This window comes from Haliotis rubra, unplaced genomic scaffold (genome assembly GCF_003918875.1).
Source record: "Haliotis rubra isolate DU_JTF1 unplaced genomic scaffold, ASM391887v1 Scf32, whole genome shotgun sequence".
Lineage (NCBI taxonomy): Eukaryota > Metazoa > Mollusca > Gastropoda > Lepetellida > Haliotidae > Haliotis > Haliotis rubra.
In genome coordinates, this window is record NW_025766991.1 from 240,854 (window position 1) to 268,708 (window position 27,855).

The following is a 27,855-nucleotide window of genomic DNA, read 5'->3' on the forward strand; positions in this document are numbered from 1 at the left end:
TCAGCATTTGTTTCAGATATATTTGTACACTTTGCACGAGTATGTTTCAGATCATCACTTACAGATATATTTGTACACTTTGCACGAGTATGTTTCAGATCATCACTTACAGATATATTTGTACACTTTGCACGAGTATGTTTTAGATCAGCACTTGTTTCAGATATATTTGTACACAATGCTTGAGTATGTATCAGATCATCACTTGTTTCAGAGATCTTTGTAAACTATGCTTGAGTATGTTTCAGATCAGCACTTGTTTCAGAGATACATGAATTTCTAAAAGCTCTTATCTTGTATCTTTTATCACAGAACTTTAGTGATTAAGTTGTAATTTATTTTTCTGGCTTTAAGAAGTGCTGGACTACATAATATTTTGAATTACTTTGGAATAACAATTCCATCACGTTCCTACTGTCATTGTAACTTTACTCCCATATTTTAACACAAATATATGATTGTCATGTCTTAAGACTGCTCTGTACAGACTACCCTGAAGTGACATTCTTGAGCATATATTCATGGTACAACATATATAATAAGTTCAAGGAATGGAATATGTGCACAGGTATTCATGGTATTCATAATTCAATATTTGAAACATTACAATCATCGTAACTTCCCTAATATATCACTTTCTCAGAACAATTCTCAAATACTCAGCATTCAGACTTAGAACAACACTGCTAGGCATACTTACACACAGATTAGGCCAGGGAGGTTCTGACGGGTCAGGTATTCACATCAACATGGATCACAAAACAAAATATTCACTTGAAAATGATATATGAATGTTCTGGTAATATATGGCAATAAAGAGTGATATGTCAATTGATAAAATATCGATGTTGTTGAAGCATACATATACTATGTCTGTTTGTTGACTAATATCTTCTTTTTTCTCCTTGTATATAGGGATAGTGAGCTTGAAATGCAGAGAAGAACAATGAAGAAAAAGGCAATAAAAGAAATCTCTGCATAATTCTACAGCTAGGCCAACACCAACACCAAACAAATAGGGGGTAATAGTGCCGCTTTACCAACCCCAAAATATGATGTTGTACCCTTATTATGATAAAAATATTCCACACTATAACTCACTGAGACAATCCTTTGAAACAACCTCTTGAGCATATTAACAAAAACCTCCCAAAATATTGTTGTATTTTTCTATCTGCATAATACTCTGACCATGTATCTAGAAATGTCAAACAACATACTGAGTAAAATGGTATGTTGTGCATGAACATAGACATCCCCAGCTACCACAACCAGCAGAACCATGACGGTTCTTCTGGGAAATAGTGGACGTTCTCCCTCTTCTTCAAGGTGAACCTGGTGAGATGAAGCAACTCCCTTGACTTCTGGAATAGCCGTGTGAGAATGATGCTGATGGCTGACTGATCATGGCGATGACATTTCCCGTATTTCCACACTGAGTTGTCACAGTCATACACTGCTGAGTCAGGAAGGATACAGGTTTTGTTTAGAGCACAGGCCACCCACGGCTGGATCACCTTGTCCATGGTAAAGCTGTTCCTGTAGGCGATGATGTAGCCTGGCTGCACCTCGTAGTAGCTGGAGAACAGGCAGGGCTCCTCCTTGAACCAGCGGAACATGCTTCCATCAGTCTGCTGGGCCATGGAGTATTCACCATACGCCACCATGATGCCGTTGTTAATGCCGAGCTGGAAGGTGCGGTGAAAGTCCTGCTGCAGCAAGCGTATTGACGAGTCCATCCATGTCACATAGCGATGCTGCAGAAGCTCAAGCTGGGGACAGACATACTCAGCATTAAGTTCAGTGTTCACAAAGAATATTATTTCAAGTTTTTCATTTGAAAAAATCTAAACTGGTCTGGTTCCATTCCACAGTAATTTCTGACTTCTACAGTTGTGATGATTAAATGATGTACATCATGTTTTTGGTCAGTGTAAATCATCAAATGCAATGCAAGATGGCATACCCTACATAGTGTATGTCCATTGTTGTAGAGAGTCTAGTATACAACGTACTTGGCTTGTGTAACCACATCTTGAACTTATAAATACAGCAATGTACAGTTACAAATTAGCTGACAGATACATTACCACATCCTTTCATTTTAAGTTTGCTTTACATAAAGCTAATTTTGACCATTTAACATTAACCATTGTACAGTTGTATCTGAACTCAAAGCTATGTGTATGTGATACTTGGAACAGAGATTTACAAGGGAATGGTTTACCTGTATGAGAAGAGGTTTCCATGCATAGGATTTCATGTTTGCCCCAATGTGTGCTGGGAACAACTGGAATGGGAAATCCTTCACTTCACACCGACAGTACTTTTCAACCTGTGGATAAGACATCCATTCTTTCAGAATATCATCATCATCATCACTTGAATGTCAACCCAAGTATACAATGATGCTTCTCTGTAGCTCATCTAGTTATTTCTAGTGTTTTGAATTACAGTTCAAGTAATATTTTACAGAATCAGCCTGCCATTTGTTATAGTGTGTGAGTTAAAAAGGGGAAGATCACCAAAAATATGACAATCTATCGGGGTTGGTCAAAAATAATAATGTAATTTTCTGAATAAAATTGATATTTTATACTTATCCTGACTCATGAGGTAAGCTCTCCCATCCTCCCCACATAACACTTTGGATTTCCCTGAAAATTCAAGTGTTGGGCTCGCTATATAAGGAGAGAGTGAGGCATGTGGCAAGAGGTGGCGCCCTCGTTTCCGCGCAAATGGTTGGGAAGGAGACAACTCTTGGTGAGTACTAATTAGTGATTTTACATTGAAGGGAGCTTCAACTGGGAGATACAAGTGTTCCACTGTGTTCGCAAGAAGAAGAAGACAAGCAAAAGAGCATGAGTCAGGATAAGTATAAAATATCAATTTTATTCAGAAAATTACATATTTTTTCCTTATCCTGACTCATGCTTAATGCTTGTAGAATCCTATGGATACGGAGGTGGGAATACAGAATACTTTGGATTTAGATAATTAGTGATCTGATAACTGTAATAACTGTAATAACCCTTATGGGAACTTCATAAAGGCACTGAATTGATAATTCCTGCTGTTAAGCTTATCAGCTGCCATATATGGGTTACTACAATATATAGATATTATGAGAAACATAAACAAACTACTCCTAATGGAGAAGTTAACTAAAGTATTTACAACAGGAATACTAGGCTTAAGACTAAGATAGACTTAAGCTTGATAATATAATAGCATAAACTTCACAGAGTTGTTAGCTAATGATACTGTTATGATATAACAGACATAGTACTGAGCTTAAGATTATGATTGGACTTAAGCTAAAATATATAATAGCATAAACTTCGTGGAGTTATTAGCTATATAGTACTGTTGTGAAATAAGCAGTAAAAATCTCATAAGATTGACTTATCTTCTCCGAGGGACTGTCAACTGCTGTGCGAGGACCATGGGACCGAAATGGTGAATACCTGAGACGTCCTCGGTGGTGATATCTCTCAGATAGTGGTTGGCAAACACCATATCAGATCTCCAGAAGCAGCCCTCCATGATGGTATTCAAAGAGCAATTGCCGTGTAGAGCAAGTGTTGAAGCTAGCGCTCTAATTTCATGTGGATTAGATGCTCTTGGAGGGTTGAGTCCTGCAGCCTTGTAGGCGCGTAGTATGACAGTTCTGATCCATATCGAGATACTTGTATGCGTGAGACTTCAGTCTGTGTAGCTGTCGATAGAGGGATGAATAATCGTTTGAGTTTTTGTCGCCTCAGTTTGGATCGCCGTAGATATATTTTCAGTGCTCTCACTGGGCATAATGATAGATCCAGTGTATCATGAGGTCCGAGAATTGATGAGAGAGCTGGGACGTGGAATAATCTGTCTGGTTGACCTGGCAACTGGTTCTTGGCGATGAAATCCCAGTGTAGTCCCATATGCACTATGTTATGATTGTCATCAAAGCGTGTTCTCTCATAATCTAGTGCGTGAATCTCTGACATCCTGGCTGCCGTTGCTAGGGATAACAGGAACAATGTTTTCTGTGTCAGAAATTCGAATGATGTTGATTCCAGTGGTTCATATGCCTCACTTGTGAGGTGTTGGAACACTATATTTAGATCCCATGCTGGAGCTTACGAAATCTCTGTTTCTGATCTTCCAATCCAGATGAGTCTTGGAATGCACGTTTAGTAAGGCCAGTAACTCTGGGGTCTTCGTCAACTTGACACCCGTTCTCATAGTTATGGCGGAGCTTAAAGCTGTGAGATATGTTGATAATGTTGAGCCTTTTAGACGTTTAGTCTGTCGTAGGTAACATAAGTAGTCAGCCACTTGTGGATGTGTAGCATATCTAGCTGTAAATCCTTTCTTTGCAGCATAATTTTTCAAAACTGTGCCACTTGTCATCGTACAAGTTGCAAGTGGAGTTGATATTGTTTAACAGGACAGTCTGCTTCTGCTAATGATTGTAACCAATGAGCCCCATGACTGCTTTCCAGAAGGAGTTGGTGGTGGGTTGTGTGAAGGCAGCAGAGAGGTCAAGCTCTGGCTGAATAACCTCTCTTGTTTAGACAATATTGACTGCCTTGATACAGTCCATACTGCATTCTGCATAACCTCTCTTGAAGTCCATCCATGCGATGAAGTTGGAATGCTTCTGGCTTTCCGTGCGCTTGTTTGGTGTGAGGATGTATTAGTAGATTCGGCGCTTTGGAAGTTGTAGTATTTGTTGTCCGATTTCTTGAATAAGAGTTGGAAACCACGTTCTGCAGCTGGCCAGTAGGGCGGCGACCAAAATCATTTGGAGGCTCCGAGTTTGCTTGATTTTCTGTAACACCTGTGGGATTAGCGGCTGGTGGCGGGAGGCAGCGTGGCGTCCTTCCCACGATATGCTTAGTGCATCCATTGCCCATGCTAGTGGGTCTGGGACTGGTGATACGAATGTTGTCAGCTGATTGTTGAAGCGAGTGGCAAATAAGTCTATTAGTGGAGCTCCTATTTTCTTGATAATTTGTGCGAATATCTCTGTATGGAGCATCCATTCTGTCGGCGATGGTAGGTGTGGCCGAGAGAGAGCGTCTGCTATTACATTCTTTGCTCCTGGAATGTGACATGCTCTGACATGTATGTTGAGATTGTCGATTAGATCGAACAATTGAAAACATAGAGTCAATAGGTTCGGGGACGTGGTTGAGCCTTGTTTGTTCACATAAAACGCCACTGTTGAATTGTCTGTGTGAATCATCAATTGGGCATTCTTTAGTAAGTTGCTCCAATGATGTATGGCGTTTACTACTGCTTGCATTTCTAGTAAGTTTATGTGTAGTTTGCTCTCTTGTTGGCTCCATAACCCTGATGCCGTCCTGTTGGCGGAGGTGTGCTCCCCAACCTTGGAGCGACAGCGTCTACATAGAGATGTGTTTTCAATTCGGCTCTATTAAACAGATTCCATCATGAAACATTCGATCTCTTGGTCCACCATAGTAGGTGAGGTTTGACGTGATTCGGTAGACTGAATGGTTGAGGGTCGTCGAGATGAGAGTTGATGAGGACCTGTAACGGACGTAGCTGTAGTCTGCCTCTGACTGTCATGTCTTGAGCTGACGTGAGTAGACCCAACAGGCTCTGCCATTGTCGTAGTGGTAGCAGAGAGAGTAAGGCTTGAGGGATTGTCTGTTGGATCTTGATCCATCGGTCCTCCAGTACGACGATACGATTCTGCGCTGTGAGAAATCGAATGCCTAGAAATTGCAGATCTTGCGTAGGTTCTATGTCCGACTTGAGTAGATTTACTAACCATCCTAGCTGTGTTAGTAGCTTGATGATGAAGTTTAACTGTAGTCTGAGACGCTGTGGATCTGGATCCACTTGTATCCCGTCGTCGAGATAGAATGCACTGCGATAGGTTTCGTCACTCTTGTGAATAACCAGGGGGCCGATGAGATTCGGAAAGGTAGTACTTTCCATTGGTAATGCAGCCCGTCTAGTGTAAACCGAAGGTATTTCCTGGAGTCGGGATGTATTAGGATGTGTAGATATCGTCTTGCAGATCTATGCTGGCCATGTAGTCTCTGGGACGAATTATGTGCCGTAGTTGTGGTAGGTGTATCATGCGCGGCGCTGGCGGTTTAGCGTAGATAGTCTCTGTTGAGCGTGCTCATATTGTAGATGAGGCGAAAACTTTTCCTTGGAATTTTTCTTGGGCACTATGAAAACTGGGGAGTAGAAGCCTGGTTCGATGTTTACTAGGTCCAGTACTTCTATGGCCTGCTTGGTTAGGAGCGTTGATACCGCTTCTCTTAACTTTGGTAGCTGTAGAGCCTGGAAGTCGAACCTCGGAGGGATGACTGTCAGCGGGGGGGCGTGGCCTGTAGTTGGATTCGATATCCGTGCTGTAGGATGTTGGAGACATATGGATCCTCTAGGAATCCCCAGTTTTCCCAATGCAGTTGAAGGCGTCCACCCACTTGTGATGGTTGTACTGGAACGGCTGGGGGTGGAAGACTCCAGTCGTTCTGAGCCTGTCCTTCATCGTTTATAGTTGCGGGAGCCTCTGGATGACCTGCCTCTTCCAGATCCTCCCCTGTAATTGCCGTAAGGGCGGCGAAAAGACTCTTTTGCTCCTCTTACACTTGCCATCTTCCTGTCCCGTGCTTTCTGTAGAACTTCGATTTGCCTGAGTACCTCTGCGAAGTTTGTCTGATGATGCTTGCTGCGTATCTGTAGACTTTATCATGAGTACCTCTCGAGTCTTTAGAGACTTCTTTAGAGACTTTGTCTATGTTTCCATCGAAGATTGACGGTGATGACCACGGGGCTGTGTGGAGTGATGTGGTGAAGTTATCACCCCAATCACAGGAGGCGAGGAGACCTTGACGACGAGCCATAGTTATAGCTGCGGATAGTGCTGTCAAGTGATCCGTTAGGAACTGCTCGTCCTTCTTCTGCATGAGGATGGCCGAGTAAATCATCCTGTCGTCCTCAGATGTAGAGTCTCTGAACCGTGAGGAGAGTTTAGTTGACTGTTCTTGACCTGTTCAGACCAAAAACATCCTCGTTGCCATGGTTTCCATCTGGACTAGCTTGCGGTCATCTATTCTGTAAGTCTTGGACTTGGCATCGCTGATCATCTTATAGTTATCATCGATATCTTGTGCCTTGTAAAAAGGGTCCATGTTGTGACCTGCAAACTTGTTAGCGTTGAAATGCGGCACATGTGGTGTCTGTGATTTCGTGGCTTTACTAAAGGCTGTATCCAGATTAGCTGGCACCGCTGCTATCGGGTCAATTGGAGGTAAGGTGATTGTGTCAGCATCATCTTCCTTCATAAGATATGTATGGGCTGAGTTCTTGTTCTTAGACGGGGAGGATAGTTCCAGACTATTCACCATCCAATATCTTATTTCTGTGTCTGAAAATACGATACCATCTTCATCTTCAGACATCGGGTCACAGATAATGTGTTGATGCTCCTCCGATAGTGACTGAGGTGGAGTCCTTGATGATCTGTACGTGGATCGACGAGGTGATCGATGAGGCGATTGATATTGAGATCGGCGAGCAGAATAACGTGGTGAACGGACTGATGAGTGGCGTCTATAAGGTGACCTTCGCAGAGACTTCCTTGGCGAACGCTGGTAGCTTCGCGAAGCTCTCGGTGAATTCCTTAATGATCTTCTAGATGAGGATGACTTGGAGTCACTTAACCTTCGTGAGGCATGCAAACGGGTTGGGTCGGCCTACACGGAGGTATGGAGGTGGGTTGGGTCGCCCTTGGCTCCACAGGCCTCTGTAGACCGTAGCGATCTTCCATCAACTTCATAATGTGGTTCATCAGGTTGTCTGGGACGGTCTGCGCTGAAGTAGTTGCTGCCTTTCCTACGATGGTAGCGACGGGACCCTCAGGAAGATTCTCTGACATCAGTGTAGGTGCCTCAGACTGTGTGCTGATCTGCGCTGATGTTATAGTTGCCAACACTGGCCGCTTCTTCCGTCGTAAGTCTGGTATGATGATCGGTTGATCATCATCATACAGGCCCAACTCTGCAACGGGAACAATCTCGGCTGAGAAAGTACTGCTGGACTTCGTTGATTTCCCCTTAGACGTGGATGTAGCCCTGGGGGTGCGGAGTGGAAGCCCTCCTAGTCTTTGGCTGCGACGACGGGATGTCCGGGGATGCAGGTCGCTTCTTGGAGATAGCGGACTGCGTCCCACGCCTCTCCTCCGAGGGTAACTCTAGCGGAACATCAGACGGGAGGGGGTCTGTCCGACAGTAGTTGACAGGGTAAGGACTCTGGTGTATTAGCCATGGCTAAAATCCGTTTACGTGACCTATCTGCTGCGTGTCTCAAGACGCAAAATAAATATTTATCAAAGGCAGAATTGGATAAATTAGTACAATAATTGCAACGTGAAACAGTAGAGCATGGCGTAGTACAACTAGGGCATATTAAATGCGGGTCAGCAGCAGAAAAATGTAATTTACAAATAGTGCAGATTTTCATCAACGCAATCTACTGAACAAACACGGAGTCCCGTGAATAAAACAGTAGAAACACGAATAAATATCAATGCATTATGTTGAAGGATACTAGCTATACCTCTATAGAAGTCTATGAGAGGTAAATAACTAAGAATAAACAAAGGATATAATGTGTAGGGAGACACAGGCGTTCTCACATCCTGCTCACTGGGCGAAGAAGGAGAGAGTGAGGCATGTGGCAAGAGGTGGTGCCCTCGTTCCCGCGCAAAGGTTGGGAAGGAGACAACTCTTGGTGAGTACTAATTAGTGATTTTACATTGAAGGGAACTTCAATTGGGAGATACAAGTGTTCCACTGTGTTCGCAAGAAGAAGAAGACAAGCAAAAGAGCATGAGTCAGGATAAGGAAAAATATACATATATTTTGGGAGGGTCATGAAAAAGAGCATGAAATTGTAATAAATTTAAACAAACCTGTAGAGGTTATGAATTCTTTGAAGAAAGTCCTCCTTGGGGTACATATAAGCATTTAAATGTCCATTTTAAATCCTACGACAGTTGTAACTATATTTTTTAATAAAATATTTACAAAACACAAAAACTCATTTTGTCTTGTGAGACCACCCCTACAGGGCCCCACCAGACCCCCTACAGCCAGGAGCAGGTAACGCTCGCCGTCTACCTCGTACCTCACTTTTCATGCTGAACGTGTCAGACAGAATGAGGGGAGGCGGGTGGCCGTACCCCAAGGAGGACTTTCTTCAAAGAATTCATAACCTCTACAGGTTTGTATAATTCTTTTTCAGAAGAAGACCTCCTTGGGGTACATATAAGCATATGACAAACGGGATATATTTGAGATGGGTGGCATTCTGTCTGGCAACAACTAAACCCGTGGTGGAGTGAAATCTACAACCGATACGGAAATACAAAAAACACTTGCCGAGCCACCTGACCGCTGATGTCAATCAGACGGGGAGTGAAATAGAGAGCCCAAGCTTATATGTCAATTGGATCAAATCAATTATGACATAAAACCCCACCCCCAACCACTACAATGGAAAGGAATGTATGGGGACATGCCGAAACAACTCCCAACCCTAATATAGCCCCAGCCAGAGAAGTGTGGCGAGAGGTATAAGGGTAGGGAAAGCGTAAAAATTTAAACGCTAAAAAGCCAATAACCCAGAAGTCGATCTAATAAGTACGGCAAACTAATGCTCGAATGCACCCCTCCTGTTTGGAAGAGGGCTTGTCGGGACCTCGATAAAACCCAGAGAAATTATTAGCCTCGCTAAAAACTTTCTGAGGAAATCAACGAGTATTTCCGTATCTGGAGTACCACAGGGATCTGTTTTGGGACCGTTGCTGTTCCTGCTGTATACTGGTCATGTTGCCAACATCACATCAGTCCACAACATGTCGCATCACTCTTACACAGATGACACCCAACTCCTCAAGAAAATACCACTGCAAAATCTAAATCAGTCACTTCAAGAACTCACAAACTGCACAGGGGAAATCAAGTCCTGGATGACAACTCATATGCTTAAACTCAATGACACGAAGACTGAGGCACTTCTGGTAGGAACAAGTCACCAAATTTCAAGATGTCCCATTAAGAACCTAACTATCGCCGATGCAGTTGTTCCTATAAGCTCATCTGTCAAAGATCTAGGCATATACTTTGATACATCACTGTCAATGGAAACACAGGTGAACAACATCTGTAAGACTTGCTATTTCCATCTTAAGCTCCATCAGCAACATCCGTCAATATCTTATGGCTGAAGCCACCCATGCCTTAGTCCGAGCTTGTGATTTCAAGGCTCGACTACTGCAACAGCTTGTTGTTTGGGATCAGTCAGAGGCTATTGGATAAGTTACAGAAGGTGCAGAACACGGCCGCGATTATCAGTCGCATTCCCAAACATGGCCACATCACACCTTAAACAGTTGCACTGGCTCCCCATCAAGGCAAGAAGCGACTACAAAATCCTCTGCTTGACCTACATGGCCCGTCCACGGACTTGCTCCCCATATCTCTCTGACCTGCTTACTCCTTACTCAAACAAGCTGCCTTCGATCATCCAATCAGGAGTTTCTGTTCGTGCCAAACTTCAAGCTTAAAACTTTTGGAAACCGTACTTTTTCATATGCAGCCCCAACCTTGTGGAATTCACTCCCATACAATCTGAAAGTTTCTGATAGTATTGCCACATTCAAGTCAGGACTCAAAACATACCTGTTTTCAATGTATTATTAGGAACTCTATTTTGGACATGTACATATTGCTGTATAAATGTGGGAGACTCTTTTAATCTGTCATTGTTACGCCTTGAGCATATCTGCTGACGTGGAAAAGGCGAATGAAGAAATCTGCATTTTATTATTACAAACGCCATGCATTGTACGAGTGAAAAACAGGATAAAACACCCCCACCAATCCCTCTCGGCGTGAGGAGGGTAAGTGTAGACCACCATCCCACAAAGCTGATTAACACAGACTCCCAAATACTGAAGTCTCGGGAAGAGGGGAAACACTAAGCATACAAAAATCTCCCGAATAGTGAAAACGCAGCCGAACATGTGTTTGCTCACTATTACACTAACCTGGTCATGTGACATGCAGCTCGAAGAGAGGCATACCAAACAGTGACCTGTTGCGGGTTTGTACCCAATTCCGTCGCAAGACGGGTTAATAGCATATGACTGGTTAAAGCGTTCAAAACCGACCCCGCCCTCTTGCCTTTAAGTGAAGAGGACGTAAGGGACGTATGTACACCCAAACCCGACCCAACCCGAAAGGGTGGTAAGGCTAATATGATGTAGTGATATGAATCATATCGACATTGAACACAGAACCGATACCAATGACCAGTTACTAACTTGGTCAGGGTGGCAGGACACTCTCCACTGGAGAGAACGGAAAGACCGAACCGAGCACGATCCTTAGAATTCGTGTCAAGTCAGTAATGGCGAATGAAGGCGTTCTGCCGGCTCCAAAGAGCGACAGAACCGATCTCTTCATTGAGCAGTGCCACTGTGTATTGCCAACAAAGCGGCATCTGCCCTACCCAGTCTGCCTTCAACCCCTTAGCATTGGAACCGAACAATTACGGAAACAAGCCAACGAGATAAAGTCCGCTTGCTAGCAGACTCCCAGTCTTCACACCACCAAACAGAACACATGGGTACCCGTACGGATCCTTTTTGTTTGTTCGTTCGTTACAGTCACGGGTGAGCAATCGAAAGATTGGTCCCCAGTGTGGAAGGCTGGGTAAGGGCTGGAAGTTCGATATGAGCAGTCACGTGGAAAGCAATATCGAACTGAGAGTGGTAGGTATCCCGGAGGCGAATACGGACATGATCAGTATAAAATGCTGTCAGTGTCAGGTCAGTGGGTATCACATGGATGTACCCAACCCTTCTACCAGAGCTCACCACAAGTAAAGCCATCTTCCACGTCAACAAGTGAAGTGAGAGAGATGATATACTTGAAAAGTCAGGGCCAGACAGCCAATTGAGAATAATAGGCAATTTAAGGTGGGCTGGGTCGCCATTGAGGCATAGCTCTATTAACCTGTTCAGCTCTCAGATGAGAATGGGTCTGAAAATTCCGTTCTTAATGGCAACGAGGAAATAAATGGAGTCAACCCCACATTTTCCTGACCATTGGAAACCACCTCGCTGGTTGCCTTGCCCAGCAAAGACTGGATCTCGGCACAGAGTATTTTCGCTGTCTCCCGGGAAGCCGACACTGGTGTGTGTCGCTCCGACCAGGGTTTGTGGCAGAATACAGTAAACCCCTGCAGTCGGCAACATAACATTTGCCGGTGCCTGGGCCCCTGAGGAATTAACGAGAAGCTCGACAGACTTCCGTATTCCTCGAAACAGTCCCGGGCGCCATAGGCCCATAACCGCACTCATCATTTGGCTGGCACAGCTACAATGCAGTCCTTAGCCAGATGAGAGACTGACGGTAGAGAGTGAGGCCTTGTCCCGGATGCCTTGCTGAAGCAGGCCTCCCCCTGGGAGGCGAACTCCAACGGTTCCGGTATTTGACGTGGACAACACCTGAGGCAACACAGCCGCGATTCTATCTTGTACTTGCCTCAGGGACGAACCTACTCGGTGGTAAGTTCAAAGTAGCAAAATGAGCCGAAGCTCAAATCGACTTGTCCACTGTACGAGCCTGAACCCGGTTCTGAGGCACATGTGAGAAGCCTGACAAATCAAGGTTTCCCAAGCACTCAGACAGACCTCAGAGCGTCGAGGTGACTGACATACCCGGCACACTCGATAGCTTCTTGGTCAAGACGTCGATAGACATAAGGCCGAAACATGAACTACCGGCGCCGGGAATCTGCGCCCTACCAGTGCCGAAGCCCGGGTCGGTGCTACTCACTGTGTTCAGAGCATCCGCGGAGCCGAGGCTCGGCGGTTCTAGACCGAACCCCGATCCCGAGACACGTAGGAGTAGCCTGATAATGCAGGGTTCCCCTGGTGTACACGGGTAGACCTCGGTGCGTCGGGGTGATTGGTAGCTCAGTCACACTCAACGGCTCAGGTAGGAACTGCCGAAGCAGGCCGCCTTCCCTCATCCTCCTCCATGTCAACCTCGGCACAATCTCCGGCTGTCGTACTCTCATAATCAAGAGGACCGCCGAGGGTACCACAGAGGCCGAACACGAAGGGCTTACAAGGTCAAGAGGAGCCAGAAGTGTCGGGTCGCCCTGCCGGGTGGAACCCAGACCAGGGCGCCGGGGTGCCTGAGAGGAACCCACAGGTTTCCCGGGCAACCCCGACTGACCACTAGGCGCCGAGGCGACCGCCAGTCAGGGGCACACCATCACCTGAGCCGAAGCCAGGATCAAGCTGTCTGGGAGGAGGCGAGGGCGCAGCCAACCCACCCAGATGCGTCCGATCCACCCCCGATGACATGCGTGCTGAGCTCCTTGCGTGCTGAGCTCCAGACAGCGCCGTGTCAATCAGGGATTTCACAGACGACACCTGGACCATCGAGATAAACACGTTGTGAGCGGAGCTCCTGACGGAGCCCGGACATCGCATTATCAATCATCGACTTCACATTAGTCATCTGCTGCTGCATATGTTGCTGAAATAGTGAAGCAATTAAGTCAATATTTAAGGCAGCAACATTGTTTGCGGGGGAACGATAAAGGGATTTCCTTAGAAACCTTTCATCAAATATGATCCCCCGCCTGAAGCAGATGAGTGAAAAACATAAAATCTGCGTGCCTGAAAGAATGCGCGTGAGGCGCAGAAATCCAGACAAAAAACACAACCTCAGCCACTATGAGCCACGTTGTGTGTAAACGTATGAAATATGTATATGTGTAACATAACACAACATAATGTAACAGGAATAGTGACGCAAGGGCGTTTATTATGAACATCCTTGATCGTCGTGAGCGTCCTCGGCTAAACACTGGAGGCACGCTTTAAGACCATCCTGTGGCGGTAGTGTGCATGGCACAACGCACAGGGTTTAAACTGCAACAAACAGAACCACGCCAGTGTTACTAGCAGGAACTGTGAAGCAGCAAACACATAAACACAAGTAAATAGCAATAAATAAAACGCACGGGCGATATTTAAATGCTACAAGCTACAGCCATTTAAATACTAAACATACAATGCAAAGTAGAAAACAGGCTAGCCACACCTGCATGTACATACTAGTGAGTAAAGTTGAGTGATACGAAACGAACACTATCAAAATTACTCAACAACGACTTACCACAAATTCGCTGAAAAGAGAGAGAATTTAGGCAAGCCTGCCATATAATATTCAAACATAATATAGGAACTCCCTACTACAAGCTACCAAGAACATGTAGCAAGGAAACCACGATCGCGCGGTCCGCCATTTTGCCTGCCACAAGGCAGGAAAACAGAGAACCCACGGCAAAGTTACAACAAAAGATGAATGAGAATATCAACATATGAAGTCCATCTAACGCCCGCACGTAAAGAAAGGAACCATACATACAGATTGAGACTCTTTACACTCATCGTATCGGTAGGAAAGCAAACTCGAAACGAACACCACGCACGTCTATTCAACAGAACAACAGCATGAAAAGTGAGGTACGAGGTAGACGGGAGTTACCTGCTCTTAGCTGTAGGGGGTCCGGTGGGGCCCTGTTGGAATGCCACCCATTCATAATGAACCCTTCCACAAGTCTACATCATGTGCTGGGTGAGCCCTGTGCCTTCCACGATCCAGTCATTCTCTTCTTTGTGCAATATTGATTAGTAATCTAAGGTCAACTGGGCAGGTGTAAACCAAAGGGATGTACTGTTTCAGAGCTTGACCCTGGTGACTTACAAGTCTTTCAAGTTGTAGGAAGAGAGGACAGTATTGGATCTTCAAGAAGATCAAGAAGAAATGGGCTCGCTGACTTGATTGACACATGTCATCATATCCCAATTGCATAGATTGATGCCCAAGATGTTGATCACTGGATTGTGAGGTCCAGACTCAATTCTTATAGACCGCCACCATATAGCTGGAATATTGCTGAGTGCAGAGTTAAACAACAAATCAACCAACCAACCAATACCTACAAGATCAAAACAAAGAAGACACACAGAACAGCTTACCAGTTTTCTCTGACACGGCTGAAGACCAAGGTCATAGAAGACCAAATGAATGTTGGAGAATTTCCCCAGCAGTGTGGTGTGCAGCATGTGGAAGAGACCCTGTGATGCATGGAAAAACTCTGACGATGATCCTGTTACTATAACAACAGTTTCCAGGCTGACCTTCTGTAAGGGTGTGGCTTGAATATACTTGACCATGTCCTGCTTTAGCTTCTGCACACCCTCTGTGGGGTAGGACTCTGCCTTCTGTAGGTTGGCATCAGGGAGGCTGGAGAAGGTGTGGTGACACAGATTGTCCACACATGGCTCCTGTCCTGAAACATGTCAGTGTCATTTTAAGAACATTTTAGGTATCTGCATGTCCAAATGAACAAAAGTGAAAGTAAAATAAAATTCTTGAGAATTATCTGACTCTGAGTCTTATTCAAGTTTAGTTGTTATATGCTAAAATGAAGTAAAACATTGACACTTTCACAGTTCACAAGTTTTTTTAAATTAAAACAAGACTTGAGTTAGGTAAGTGGGGTAACTCTTGGAGTTGCTATTTGAATGATTATCAGAGCATATTTTTTATTCATTTCACTGATTTGGTTTATCTTACCATCAGAATATGCAAAAGAACAAAGACCACAGGAAAAAAATGCAAATTTAATTTTTCCATCTGAAACAATTTGTTGCTATGTGTTATGAAAGTACCTCGGGTCGTGTATCTGTGACACACTTGTGGGTTGAAGGAAGGGAAGGAAAATTTGCCCTTGATGCTTCGATGTTCTGAAAACAAAATTGCTTAAAGTGAAACTCATATTAAAGCTATGCTTTCAGATGGATATTTTAATAATATTATGATTCAGAAAATATTTAGTCATTTGGTTCCATATTAAATTATTATGATATTTTTAGGGTGAGACTTTGGACCACTACTGCCTTTGTTCCCAGTTGATGGGACAGAATGTCATCTACTCACCTGAGTATGTGCCTAGTATATGTTCTAGGTCCCATTTGTCTACTGCCGGGTATCTCAAGGACAGAACAGCTGAAAAACACAATCAAAAGCTATTATAATTAATCTGTAACCATGGTTACTAAGTGTTACGCTTACTAGTTAAACAATATATTTACTTATCACTTTTCATTCTCATTATTTCAAACAAATGCATTTGTTATACATGACTCATTTTTAGACTTAGTGATAATTTGTTTCTGTCAACTGTTTATGAATCATGAAATTTTTAGAGTAAAATTAATATTTTATACTTATCCTGACTCATGCTTATTGCTTGTCTTCTTCTTCTTGCGAACATAGTGGAACACGTGTATCTCCCAATTAGTACTCACCACGAGTTACCTCCCTTCCACAAGCGCGGGAACGAGGGCACCACCTCAACCCATGTGCCTCACTCTCTCCTGTTGTTTCGAGCCCGACACTTTATTTTTCCGAAGAAATCCAAAGTGTTAAGTGGGGAGGACGGGAGGGCTTACCCTCATGAGTCAGGATAAGTATAAAATATTAATTTTACTCTAAAAATTTCATATTTTTCCTTATCCTGACTCATGCTTATTGCTTGTAGAATCCGACGGAAAAGGAGGTGGGAATATATATACTTTGGATTTTACTAATTAGTGTTTTGAACTGTGATGATTGTAATAACCCTATGGGAACTTCATAAAGGCACTGAACTGATGAATTCCTGCTGCTTAACTTATCAGCTGCCCTATAAAGGTTATTACAATTTACTGAATATGATAAAAGTATATACAACATTAATGTAAGCTGAAGCTATTAATGTGATAGTATAGATTTCTGTGAGTTTATAGTGGATACTTTTATAAATGAACCAAAGTATTAAGCTTAAGATATGCATATATTTAAGCTATAATAGTATAGTACTGTGCTTAAGATATAATTATAACTTAAGCTGTATAATAGTAACCAACTCCTTAGAGTTTGTTAGCTAATACATTTATGAATATGACCATATGACTGAGCTTAAGGATTGATGAAACTTAAGCTGAACATACATATAATAGCAAACTCCTAGGAGTTGTAAGCTTATATATAGTATGATATAAAAACCATAGTACTGAGCTTAAGATAATAAATTAAACTTAAGCAAAATATATAGATAGCATGTAGCTATTAGTACTGTTATCAGATAAGTATAAAATCTGTAAGATAGACTTATCTTCTCCGTGGAACTCTCAACTGTTGGCGAGGACCATGGGACGAAATGGTGGATACCTGAGGCGTCCTCGGTGGTGATATCTCTCAGATAGTGGTTGGCAAACACCATATATCGGATCTCCAGAAACATCCCTCCATTATGGTATTCAACGAGCAATTCCCATGTAGAGCGAGTTGAGGCTAGCTCTAATTTCATGAGGATTAGAAGCTCTTGGAGGGTCGAGTCCTGCAGCCTTGTAGGCACGTAGTATGACAGTTCTGATCCAGTTAGAGATAGTAGCACGTGAGACTTCCCGTCTGCGTAGCTGTAGATATAGGGATAAATAATCTCTTGAATTTCCCTCTGCTCTGTTTGGATCGTTGGAGATATATTTTCAGTGCTCTTACTGGGCATAGTGATAGATCCATCGTATCATGCGGTCCAAGTATGGATGAGAGAGCTGGGGCGTGGAATAATCTGTCTGGTTGACCTGGCAGTTGGTTTTTCGCTATAAAATCCCAGCGGAGTTCCAGATGAGCGATGTTATGAATATCATCAAAGCGTGTTCTCTCGTAATCCAGTGCGTGAATCGCTGACATCCTGGCGGCCGTAGCTAGTGCTAACAGGAACAAGGTTTTGTGGGTCAGTGATTCAAACGATGTAGATAGCAATGGTTCATAAGCCTCACTAGTGAGGTGTTGGAGCACTATATTTAGATCCCAGGCTGGAGGCGTGAAACTTCGTTTCTGATCCTCCAATCGAACGCTTCGTAACAAAGCTTAGTAACTCTGGTGTTTTGTTAACTTGACACCCGTTCTCATAGTTATGACAGAACTTATAGTAGCAAGATAAGTGGACAAGGTTGAGCCTTTTAGATTCTTAGTTTGACGTAGATAACATAAGAAATCTGCCACTTGAGGATGTGTAGCATATCTGGCTGTAAATCCTTTCTTAGCAGCGTAATTGACAAAACTGTGCCATTTGTCATCGTATAAGTTACGAGTTGAGTTACGTAGTGCAAAGCGTGACGCTTTAGCCGCTCTGGCAGAATAACCTCTCTTATTCAGACATGCCTTGATACAATCCATACGTGAAGTTGGAATGCTTCTGGTGTTTCGTGCACTTGTTTGGTGTGTGGATGTATCAATAGATTGGCGCGTTGTGGGAGCTGAAGAATTGGTTTTCCGATTTCTTGAATGAGATCTGGAAACCAAGTTCTTGCTGGCCAGTAGGGCGCGACCAAAATCAGATGGAGGCTCTGCGTTTGACTGATTTTCTGTAAGACTTGTGGGATTAACGCTGGAGACGGGAAAGCGTACGCGTTGAGTCTCTCCCACGATATGCTTAGTGCGTCTGTTGCCCATGCTAGTGGGTCTGGAACTGGCGATACTCACGAATGTTGTCAGTTGCTTGTTGAATCGTGGCGAATAGGTCTATCAGAGGAGATCCTATTTCCATGATTATTTGATTGAATATCTCTGTGTGGAGCATCCATTCTGTCGGCGACGGTTGGTGTGGCCGAGAGAGAGCGTCTGCTAATACATTCTTTGCTCCTGGAATGTGGCAAGCTCTGACGTGTATGTTTAGATTGTCGATTAGATCGAACAGTGTGAAACATCAAGTCAGTAGGTTCTGTGACCTTGTTGAACCTTGTTTGTTCACATAAAACACCACTGTTGAATTGTCTGTGTGAATCATCAACTGAGCGTTCTGTGGTAGGTTGCTCCAGTGACTTATGGCGTTTATGACTGCTTGCATCTCTAGCAGATTTATGTGACATTTGCTCTCTTGATTGCTCCATAGGCCTGGCTGTCCTGCGGCAAGGTGGGCTCCCCAACCTTGTAGTAGACTTGGCGTCTATGTAGAGATGTGTGTTTTCGATTCGGCTCTACTAAGGAGGCGCTTCATGCTAAACATTCAATCTCTTGGTCCACAAGAGTAGATGTGGTTTGACATAATCTGGTAGACTGAATGGTAGAGGGTCCTCGAGATGATCATTGATGAGGACTTGTAACGGACGTAATTGAAGCCTGCCTCTGACTGTCAAGTCTTGAGCTGATGTGAGTAGTCCCAATAGGCTCTGCCACTGTCGTAGTGGTAACGGAGAGAGTAGGGCTTGAGGAATAAGTTGTTGTATCTTGATCCATCTGTCCTCTGGGACTACAATATGATTCTGAGCTGTTAGAAATCGTATACCTAGAAATTGCAGATCCTGCGTTGGTTCTAGGTCCGACTTGAGTAGATTTACTAACCATCCTAATTGAGTTAGTAGCTTGATTATAAAGTTCAGCTGTAGTCTGAGACGCTGTGGATCTGGATCCACTTGTATACCGTCGTCTAGGTAAAAAGCGCTGCGAAGACCTTGACGATGTAGGTATGAGACAATAGGCTTGGTCACTCTTGTGAATACCCAAGGGGCCGATGTGATTCCGAAGGGAAGAACTTTCCATTGGTAATGTTTCCCGTCTAGGATAAATCTTAGATATTTCCTTGAGTTGGGATGAATCGGAATGTGTAGATATGCGTCTTGCAAATCTATGCTGGCCATGTAATCTTTGGGACGAATTAAATGCCGAAGTTGCGGTAAGTGTATCATGCGAAACGTTGGTGGTTTGCATAGATATTTTCTGTTGAAGATGCTCATGTTGTATATGAGACGAAACTTCTCCTTGGAATTTTTGTTCGGCACTAGGAAAACTGGGGAGTAGAAACCTGGTACGATGTTTCGTTGATCCAGAACTTCTAAGGCCTGTTTGTTTAGCAGAGTAACTACTGTTTCTCTTAAGATAGGTAGTTGTGCCCGGTTGAACGTTGAACTGTGGAGGGTTGACTGTTAACGGAGGCTTGGCCTTGAGTTGTATTAGATATCCGTGCTGTAGGATGTTGGATACATATGGATCTTGTAGTATTCCCCAGTTTTCCCAGTGCAGCTGAAGGCGTCCACCCACTTGAGAAGGTTGTACTGGAACGGCTGGGGGTGGCAGACTCCAGTCGTTCCGAACCTGAATTTCATCATCTAAATCCACGGGCACCTCTGGATGAGCTGCCTCTAGCTGATCCTCCCCTAAATTTGCTATATGGGCGACGAAAAGAATCCTTGGGATCTTTAGCTGCAGCTAATTTCTTGTCCCGTGCTTTCTGTAGCCCCGAAAACTGCCCAAGTATCTCTGTGTTGACTGTTTAATGACGTTCGCTAAGGTATCCATGGATCTGATCATAAGTACCTCTCTCGAGTCTTTAGATACTTCTTTGGAGACCTTGTCTATGTTGCCACCAAACAGTAAGGGCGATGACCATGGAGCTGTGTATAGAGATTCTGTAAATTGCTTATCCCAAGAGCAGGAGGCTAGTAAGCCTTGCCGACGAGCCATGGTAGTAGTTTCAGTAAGTGCTGACAGGTGCTCTGTAAGAAATTGGTGGTCTCTTTTCTGCATGAGTAGAGCTGAGTAGATCATTCTATCTTCCTCCTCTGTAGAATTCTTGAACTTGGTGATGAGAGTTTCATTAGTAGTTCTAGATCTATTCAATCCAAAGAACATTCTCCTGGAGATGGTATCTAATTGGGCCAATTTGCGATCGTCTACTCTGTAACTTCTGGACTTGGCATCGCTGATTAATTTAAAGTTGTCATCAATATCCTGGGCCTTGAAAAAGGGGTCCATATTGTGTCCAGCAAATTTCTTGGCATTGAAGACCTGGAAATGTGTAGATTGGACTTTCGAAGATTTGGAACAGGCTGTATCCAGATTAGCTGGTACCGTTGCAATCGGGTCAATAGGAGGTAAGGTGATATTGTCTACATCATCATCCTTCATCTGGTATGTCTGAGTTGAATTCTTGTTCTTCGATGGGGAAGCAAGTTGTAACTCATTCACCATCCAGTATCTAATCTCAGCATCTGAGAAAATGATACCTTCTTCCTCTGACGTAGGGTCACATGTCGGAGTCCTAGATCTGTAGGAAGATCTATGAGAGGACTGTGGTGAACGGACTGACGAGTGGCTAGTGTAAGGAGACCTTGGAGGAGACATCCTCGGCGAACGCTGGGGACTTCGCGAAGCTCTTCTAGATCTTCTGGGCGAGGTAGATTTGGAGCCACTTAGCCTTCGCGACCTTCGCGAATGTATCGAGTCAGTGTCCGAATCGCCATATGAGCGCTTGCTTCGCGAACGACCTCTGTGTTCTACAGGGTGTGGGCTCGGCGAAGCGCTCCTTCTCCGCGATGTCCCTCGCAACTGGAGAGGCTCTAGCTCCTTCGCGGAGGCGGCCTGGGACTTCCTTTGCGAAGTGATCGCTACGGGCTGGGTTGCCCTTCGCGGAGGCGCGTATGTGGGCTCTGGGGCCCTACGCGAAGCCAAGGCGGGCTCTGGGTCGTCAGTCAACAGTTGACAGGGTATATTAGCTTCCGATCTATTAGCCATGACTGAAGATTGTTTGTGAGATTTATCTGCCTTCCGTCTCAAAATGGAACATAAATATTTATCAAAGGCAGAAATTGGTAAATTAATACATAATTTACAACGAGAAACAATAGAACATGGAGTAATGCAACTAGGGCATTTTAAATGTGGATCGGTAGCGGAATAACGTAGTTTACAACCTGTGCAGATTCTCATTAACGTAAACTGCTGAACAAACACGGCGAACCGTGAATAAAACAGCAGAAACACGACTAATAATCAATGCAAGTTGAATAAGGATACTAGTTACACCTCTATAACTGAATATAAGAGGTACTAAACTAAATATAAATAAAGGATATAGTGTGTCGGGAGACACAGGCGCTCTCACGTCCAGCTCACTGGGCGAAGAAGGAGAGAGTGAGGCACATGGGTTGAGGTGGCGCCCTCGTTCCCGAGCTTGTGGAAGGGAGGTAACTCGTGGTGAGTACTAATTAGTGATTTTTTATTGAAGGGAACTTCAATTGGGAGATACACGTGTTCCACTATGTTCGCAAGAAGAAGAAGACAAGCAATAAGCATGAGTCAGGATAAGGAGAAATAAGATATTTTAAGATACTTTTAGTCTAAAATGTCAACTGATTCTACAGATCGGTTGCTACAGTTACAAAGTTTCCCAGTGTTCTCCTCCCTGATCTTGTATGCTTCACATACAAAAGTGGCATACATCTACCAACAATCTTGTTTCTACTTCTCATCACTAGCCTACTTGATAAAAATAAAGATGAGGACGTTTGTAACCATTTACTGTGTCTTACTTACATGCAGGATGGAGGTTTTCCACATATTCTTTGTACACAATTTTCTCACCTTGTTGACCTAGAGAGAAGTAAGGAACAAAGTATGCATTTTTAAGAGTAGAAATATTATTTTATACTTTTCTTGACTCATACCAACTGCTTATCTCTTCATTCTCCTGAAATATAGTGGAGATAAGAAATTACTTTCAGTCAGCATTGGAAAAAATGAACATTTCTTTCATACAATGCATGCTTTGACAGATGCCAGATACTAAATTCTGAAGGGGTATATGCAGACAAATTTAATATCAATGACAATAATTTACACTGTGTGGTCCAGTGGATGCCCAAAGAATGTGACTGTCTGATATCACAAACAATACACTCGAGGCCACAGTCGTTTTACCAGCACATAAACCTTCACTCCCAATTACATATTTCTGTCACTTTCACCAGAACTAAATTTCCTCACCATGGTTAACAACATACAGCAACACAAGAATCAGCAATGCTGTGAAAATCCATCGCCATTTTCTAGGAACTGAAAAGAAAATAATTCTCTTGGCAAAACAGTAATACTGATATAAACAAAACACAAAACCCAGAAGATCCAAAGAAATTTTATTTTATTTTCTCTAAACTATCTTTGTGCATAAAGTGAACAAAGTGATGTCTTGTAAGCATGGTATGTCTGGTCTCAGATAACCTGCATATTACAATATAAACAAGATAAAGTAACAATGCTAGCATTAATCTGGCAACTGTTTAATCCAGAATATTTCCTGAGATTTCTGTAACAGTGTACATCTCTATTAGACAAGATGATGATGCTTACCTCGGCACCTCATTGTAACCACAGCAACTGTCCAGCCTTGCTCCTATCATGTGACCCTCATCCATCATGAAACATATCTCAAGCAAGTCTTCATCTGAAAGAAATATCAGAAAAGTGAACAGAGTGGTCAGGTAGCCACCAAGGTAACTGTAGCACCAATCCTAAACATGACACCAAAAGGAACACAAAGAACAGTTGTAAAACACTGTTAAGAGAGAGTTGCAGCTGGCAATCAATGACACTACTTCATGATGCCAGTAACAATGACTTGGACCCCTTTGCCAGGGATGCTTATAACATCTGATATGGTATGACTTGTTTACATGCAATCAGGAGTACTTACTCCTTATTTTTTCAATATAAGAGTACTGGAAAACCTTAAGAGTACATTTAGAGTACTGAATGGAATTAAATGGAGTATCAGTAATCTTGTGTTTCGTTTCATATATGCACCACAACATTGCTGCTCTTGTGTAAACAGGTCAATAAACAATACTTTTTCCGATAAATACGAGTGTAAATGATTCTAAGACCGTACATCATTGCTGTGGTGCGTATCTGCTACGTTTTTCAAAATATTTCCTACCGTATCGTGCATATTTTTTATCCGTACATACGCCGATATGGCCCTTATGTGGAGCCCTGATCTTGTGATATGCTATAGGGTGCTGTGGAATAAAAATTTACAAAAGATTCCGAGAAAAGGAAATTCTATTTTGGCATTATAATCTTTGGCACCAAATCCTTTTTAGTGATTAAGACGAGCTGAAACAAAAACTAAATCTTCTGATAACCATCATCATTTACCCTGAGGTTCTACTGTCACTGATTTGTTCTTGAGAGTAAGATTATACTTTTCACATAAATAGATTGGTTTTGGTTTGGTTGTTGCTTAGCGCCGCGACTCAGCAATATTCCAGCTATATGTAATTGAGTCTGGACCACACAATCCAGTGATCAACAGCATGAACATTGATCTACACAATTGGAATACTGATGTCATGTATCAACAAAGTCAGCTAGGCTGACCACCCGATCCCATTATTAAGCAGCTTACAACAAGCATGGGTTGCTGAAGACCAATTCTAACCCGGATCTTCAGGGGTTTCATAAATAAAACAGTCACCATGGACATAATCAAATTACAAAATCTAAAAAATCTCTTGATGTCTTCAGTAAGAGAAACATATTTTGCAAGTTTTCAGTCCTGAGAAAATGGTTAAGGGTATTTTATAAGTGCAAAGGCCAAATCAATGTTCAAATTAGAAAAACACAAACAACGAAACAAAACAATCACCAGAGCATATGAGTCAACTCTGTAAGAAACAGATGAAAGTACATAAATATCAAGTTTAAATGAGCAATGGCCATATTTGTAAAGCCATGTTGGTAATCTGAATTAATCCACAAGAATAAATAGTGAGTTCTTATTGTGAGCTATGATTATAGACAATGAGAAATATCAGACTTTCACACATGCCATGAAAAAATAACAACAGTAATACACAAAAATCAGGTCTTTATAACTTCTTTTGATTATTATACATAGACTCAAAAGCATTACAATATACCAGTGTATGGACTAATGATAATACTAATTATTCTGTGTGTGTATAAAGAAAACTTAACTATGTAGTCATGTAGCCCAACGGCTATCTTTTGTCTATGTTATAGTACAGGAGTTATGATCATCGTAGAGCTAACATAGCTTTGAGCCAGATTCATTAATGCTAAAAGTAACATTGATATTTTTCTGCCATTGTAATAATGGTATACTCATTATGATAATAATCTTATATTGTAAACATTTCTGCATCACTAATTTGTTCATTTAGTATCGATATTCATAAACATGGATTGATACAGTACTGACATAACAAATATAGAGTGGTGTTGGGTGTTAGGGAAAAATTCCACTTTCATATATTTTTTTCAACTTTCTGGTAGTGACAGCTTTTCTATCCATAAAGCTTCACAGCTTCAAGAGCTTCTTCCAGGAACAGTGTCGCTGAACATAGAAAATATTTATTGGACATGAAGAAAAGAAAACAAAGAAAGAGACAAAAAAACAGGCATCACACCTTACATGTAAAGCGTGTATGGGCAATGAGAGGGCAAAGCCAATAGGTCTGTCCAAAACTCAGATACCTCTTTCTAAACATAAAATCAATTCTAATTTCGTACATCACACAATTCTAGACCATAATGCAAGGTTTTGTTGGCCATGTATGGATCGTACAGTACAATGCTTTAATCACTAAGCTACCCCACCGCACCTGAAAAGAAACACTAAACACGATAAGCATACCTTTCTTTTCAACACTGGTCTTGCAGAAATGCCTCCTTACGATGTAAACACTAATTTAAATTTACCTTAGTGAAGTGAGCACAGTTTGTCAAGTCGGACAAGATACATATCTAAAGAACAACAAGAATTATCAATGTTGAAAATGTCCTGCTATAAAAACATTGTCATTATTTCATCAAGGAATATGTCACATTCTCCCACCTAGACCGTGAATAAAATATTTCTAAAGACAGCAGTTTGGTTATTATCACTGCGGTCCATGTTTAAGTAAGTTATTCAATGAGTAAATACTCCTTCACCCCCAAAAAAGAAAATACATCCATGTCAGTTATATGACAAACCCTGTAATATGCACTGCTGGTCTGCAATTTGTGCAGAACATAGGCCATATTAGGAAAGTGTTGCACTCTGGGAATCTATTAAACCCAAATAAATGAATCGTGAAAAGGCTTGCCTAACCATCAATCGATAAATGTTACTGAGAATGTTAATAAATTTGAACCAGTGTATGCTTTCTGAAAAGTTGACAAATTTGAACAATTGTCTGTAATGTAATTTGGGAAATCATGAAATATATTTAGCATTTATTCTTGCAAACATAATTTTGAAACGTATCTATTTTCAATACAAATTTACATGCATTGTTATCATGGTTATATTTCACAAAATACTGAGGAAGTACAAATCATGTTTGATGCTATATACACAAGCTTTGAATAACATTCGATTATCATTATTTGTTAACAGTTGTAACAAATGATATCTTCTTTGGAATTTGGGGCTGTATTTTGTGTTAGTTACATCCTTTCTGTATATTGACATCAATTCGTTCTTTACAAATACTTCCTGATATTGTTAGCATATACAGACAAATTACCACCATACATGTTGGAAATACTAGCCTATTTATCCAGGAACTCTTTCTGACACCGCTCTACAAGTTATCATGATTACACAATGCCCTTTATGATTTACAAGGTGGTCAAATGTAACATATGTTATATACTCATGGAAATGAATCAGGGAACACATGAAAGTACAAGTGTTCCTTTATTTATTTCCAGATTTTCACCCACAGTGCAACCCATACCTTGTGAAGAAACCTGGAAGGGAATAAAGGAACACTTGTACATTCATGTGTTCCCTTATTTGTTTCCATGAGTATATTTGGGATTACACCTTTTTAGTAAAGTACAAATTCTAGTACTTTATGGGTTGAGTCTCATCCGGGATTCCAAACCACACCCTCAGAGTCAGGCACCTAATCCCTAAAAAATAATGTATAGCCATTGTGACTTTTTGGTATGGCCATTTTGACTAGGGCTTGTGGCCATTTAGACCTTTTCTTGTGGCCATTTTGACTAGGGTCAGTGTGGCCATTTTTTGTGTGCACATATGGCTCATAAATTAATGTCTATAAATGTGCATTTCAAAAGAGATGCCAGAGTACTAGGACCAAAGCCTAGGACAGGTTAACAATTCGTTGGAACATCAACATCCTTACTAGGCCTAGTTCTTTGGTCCAACCAGATGGGCTCTGGTACAGCGGATTCAGGAGTGTCCAGACAGAGGAGAGAGAAGAAAAACATGTCAAAAGTGTCAAATGTGTGAAAAGATCATGTTTAGTTACAGAGGCTACAAATGCCTTAAACGAACCCTTTGTTTAGTCCGACAGACAGACATAGCCATGCATGCATGTGTCACTGTTCCTGGTGCTAGCGGTACACAGGTACAGTCTTTGGACTGTGGAATACACTGGAATCGGAAGACTTACCTTGTTATGTATGAAAATTGAGATTATTCATATGCACAAATGCAAAACGCAACCATCTCAATATGAATGACGGCAGAATCTACAGTTTCTCGCGACAATGCATTTCATGCAGCGTTAGGGATTAAATAACATGAAGAGATAAACATCTTCTCGATTTAGAACATCCAAGCTATTGTTAAAGGGAAGTAACTCTAAACTTATATACTTGCCGACCACACTCAAATTAAAACCAGCAATTTTAATCTTCTTTGAACGAAGCAAGCATCGGTTTTGTAAATAAGAAATGATATTTTAACATACAAATCTCATGTTTACACGTATATGTAAATTGTTGTTGTTATATTAATCATAAGTGTTTTACCTGCATATTTTTAATCTGTGTTCAACTATCTATTTTACAGTACATTTACCTGTGAGAAACGTTCTTTTATTTATTTTATTTATTCTGTATCCATACGTGTGCTCTGTGATGC

The 27,855-nt window shown here is 42.2% G+C and overlaps 1 protein-coding gene across 1 annotated transcript; it reads right to left on the minus strand.

Annotated features, from left to right (window-relative positions):
* Positions 1 to 27,555, minus strand: LOC124283654. The gene is made up of 9 exons (XM_046719647.1): positions 27,383 to 27,555; positions 23,301 to 23,394; positions 22,938 to 23,006; positions 22,488 to 22,544; positions 16,068 to 16,136; positions 15,800 to 15,874; positions 15,104 to 15,417; positions 2,228 to 2,335; positions 1 to 1,772 (listed from the first exon to the last, which is right to left on the minus strand). Exons 2-9 carry the CDS (start codon positions 23,311 to 23,313, stop codon positions 1,263 to 1,265), a joined length of 1,215 nt encoding a protein of 404 aa, XP_046575603.1. The 5' UTR covers positions 23,314 to 23,394; positions 27,383 to 27,555; the 3' UTR covers positions 1 to 1,262.
* Between the last annotated feature and the right edge of the window lie 300 nt (positions 27,556 to 27,855).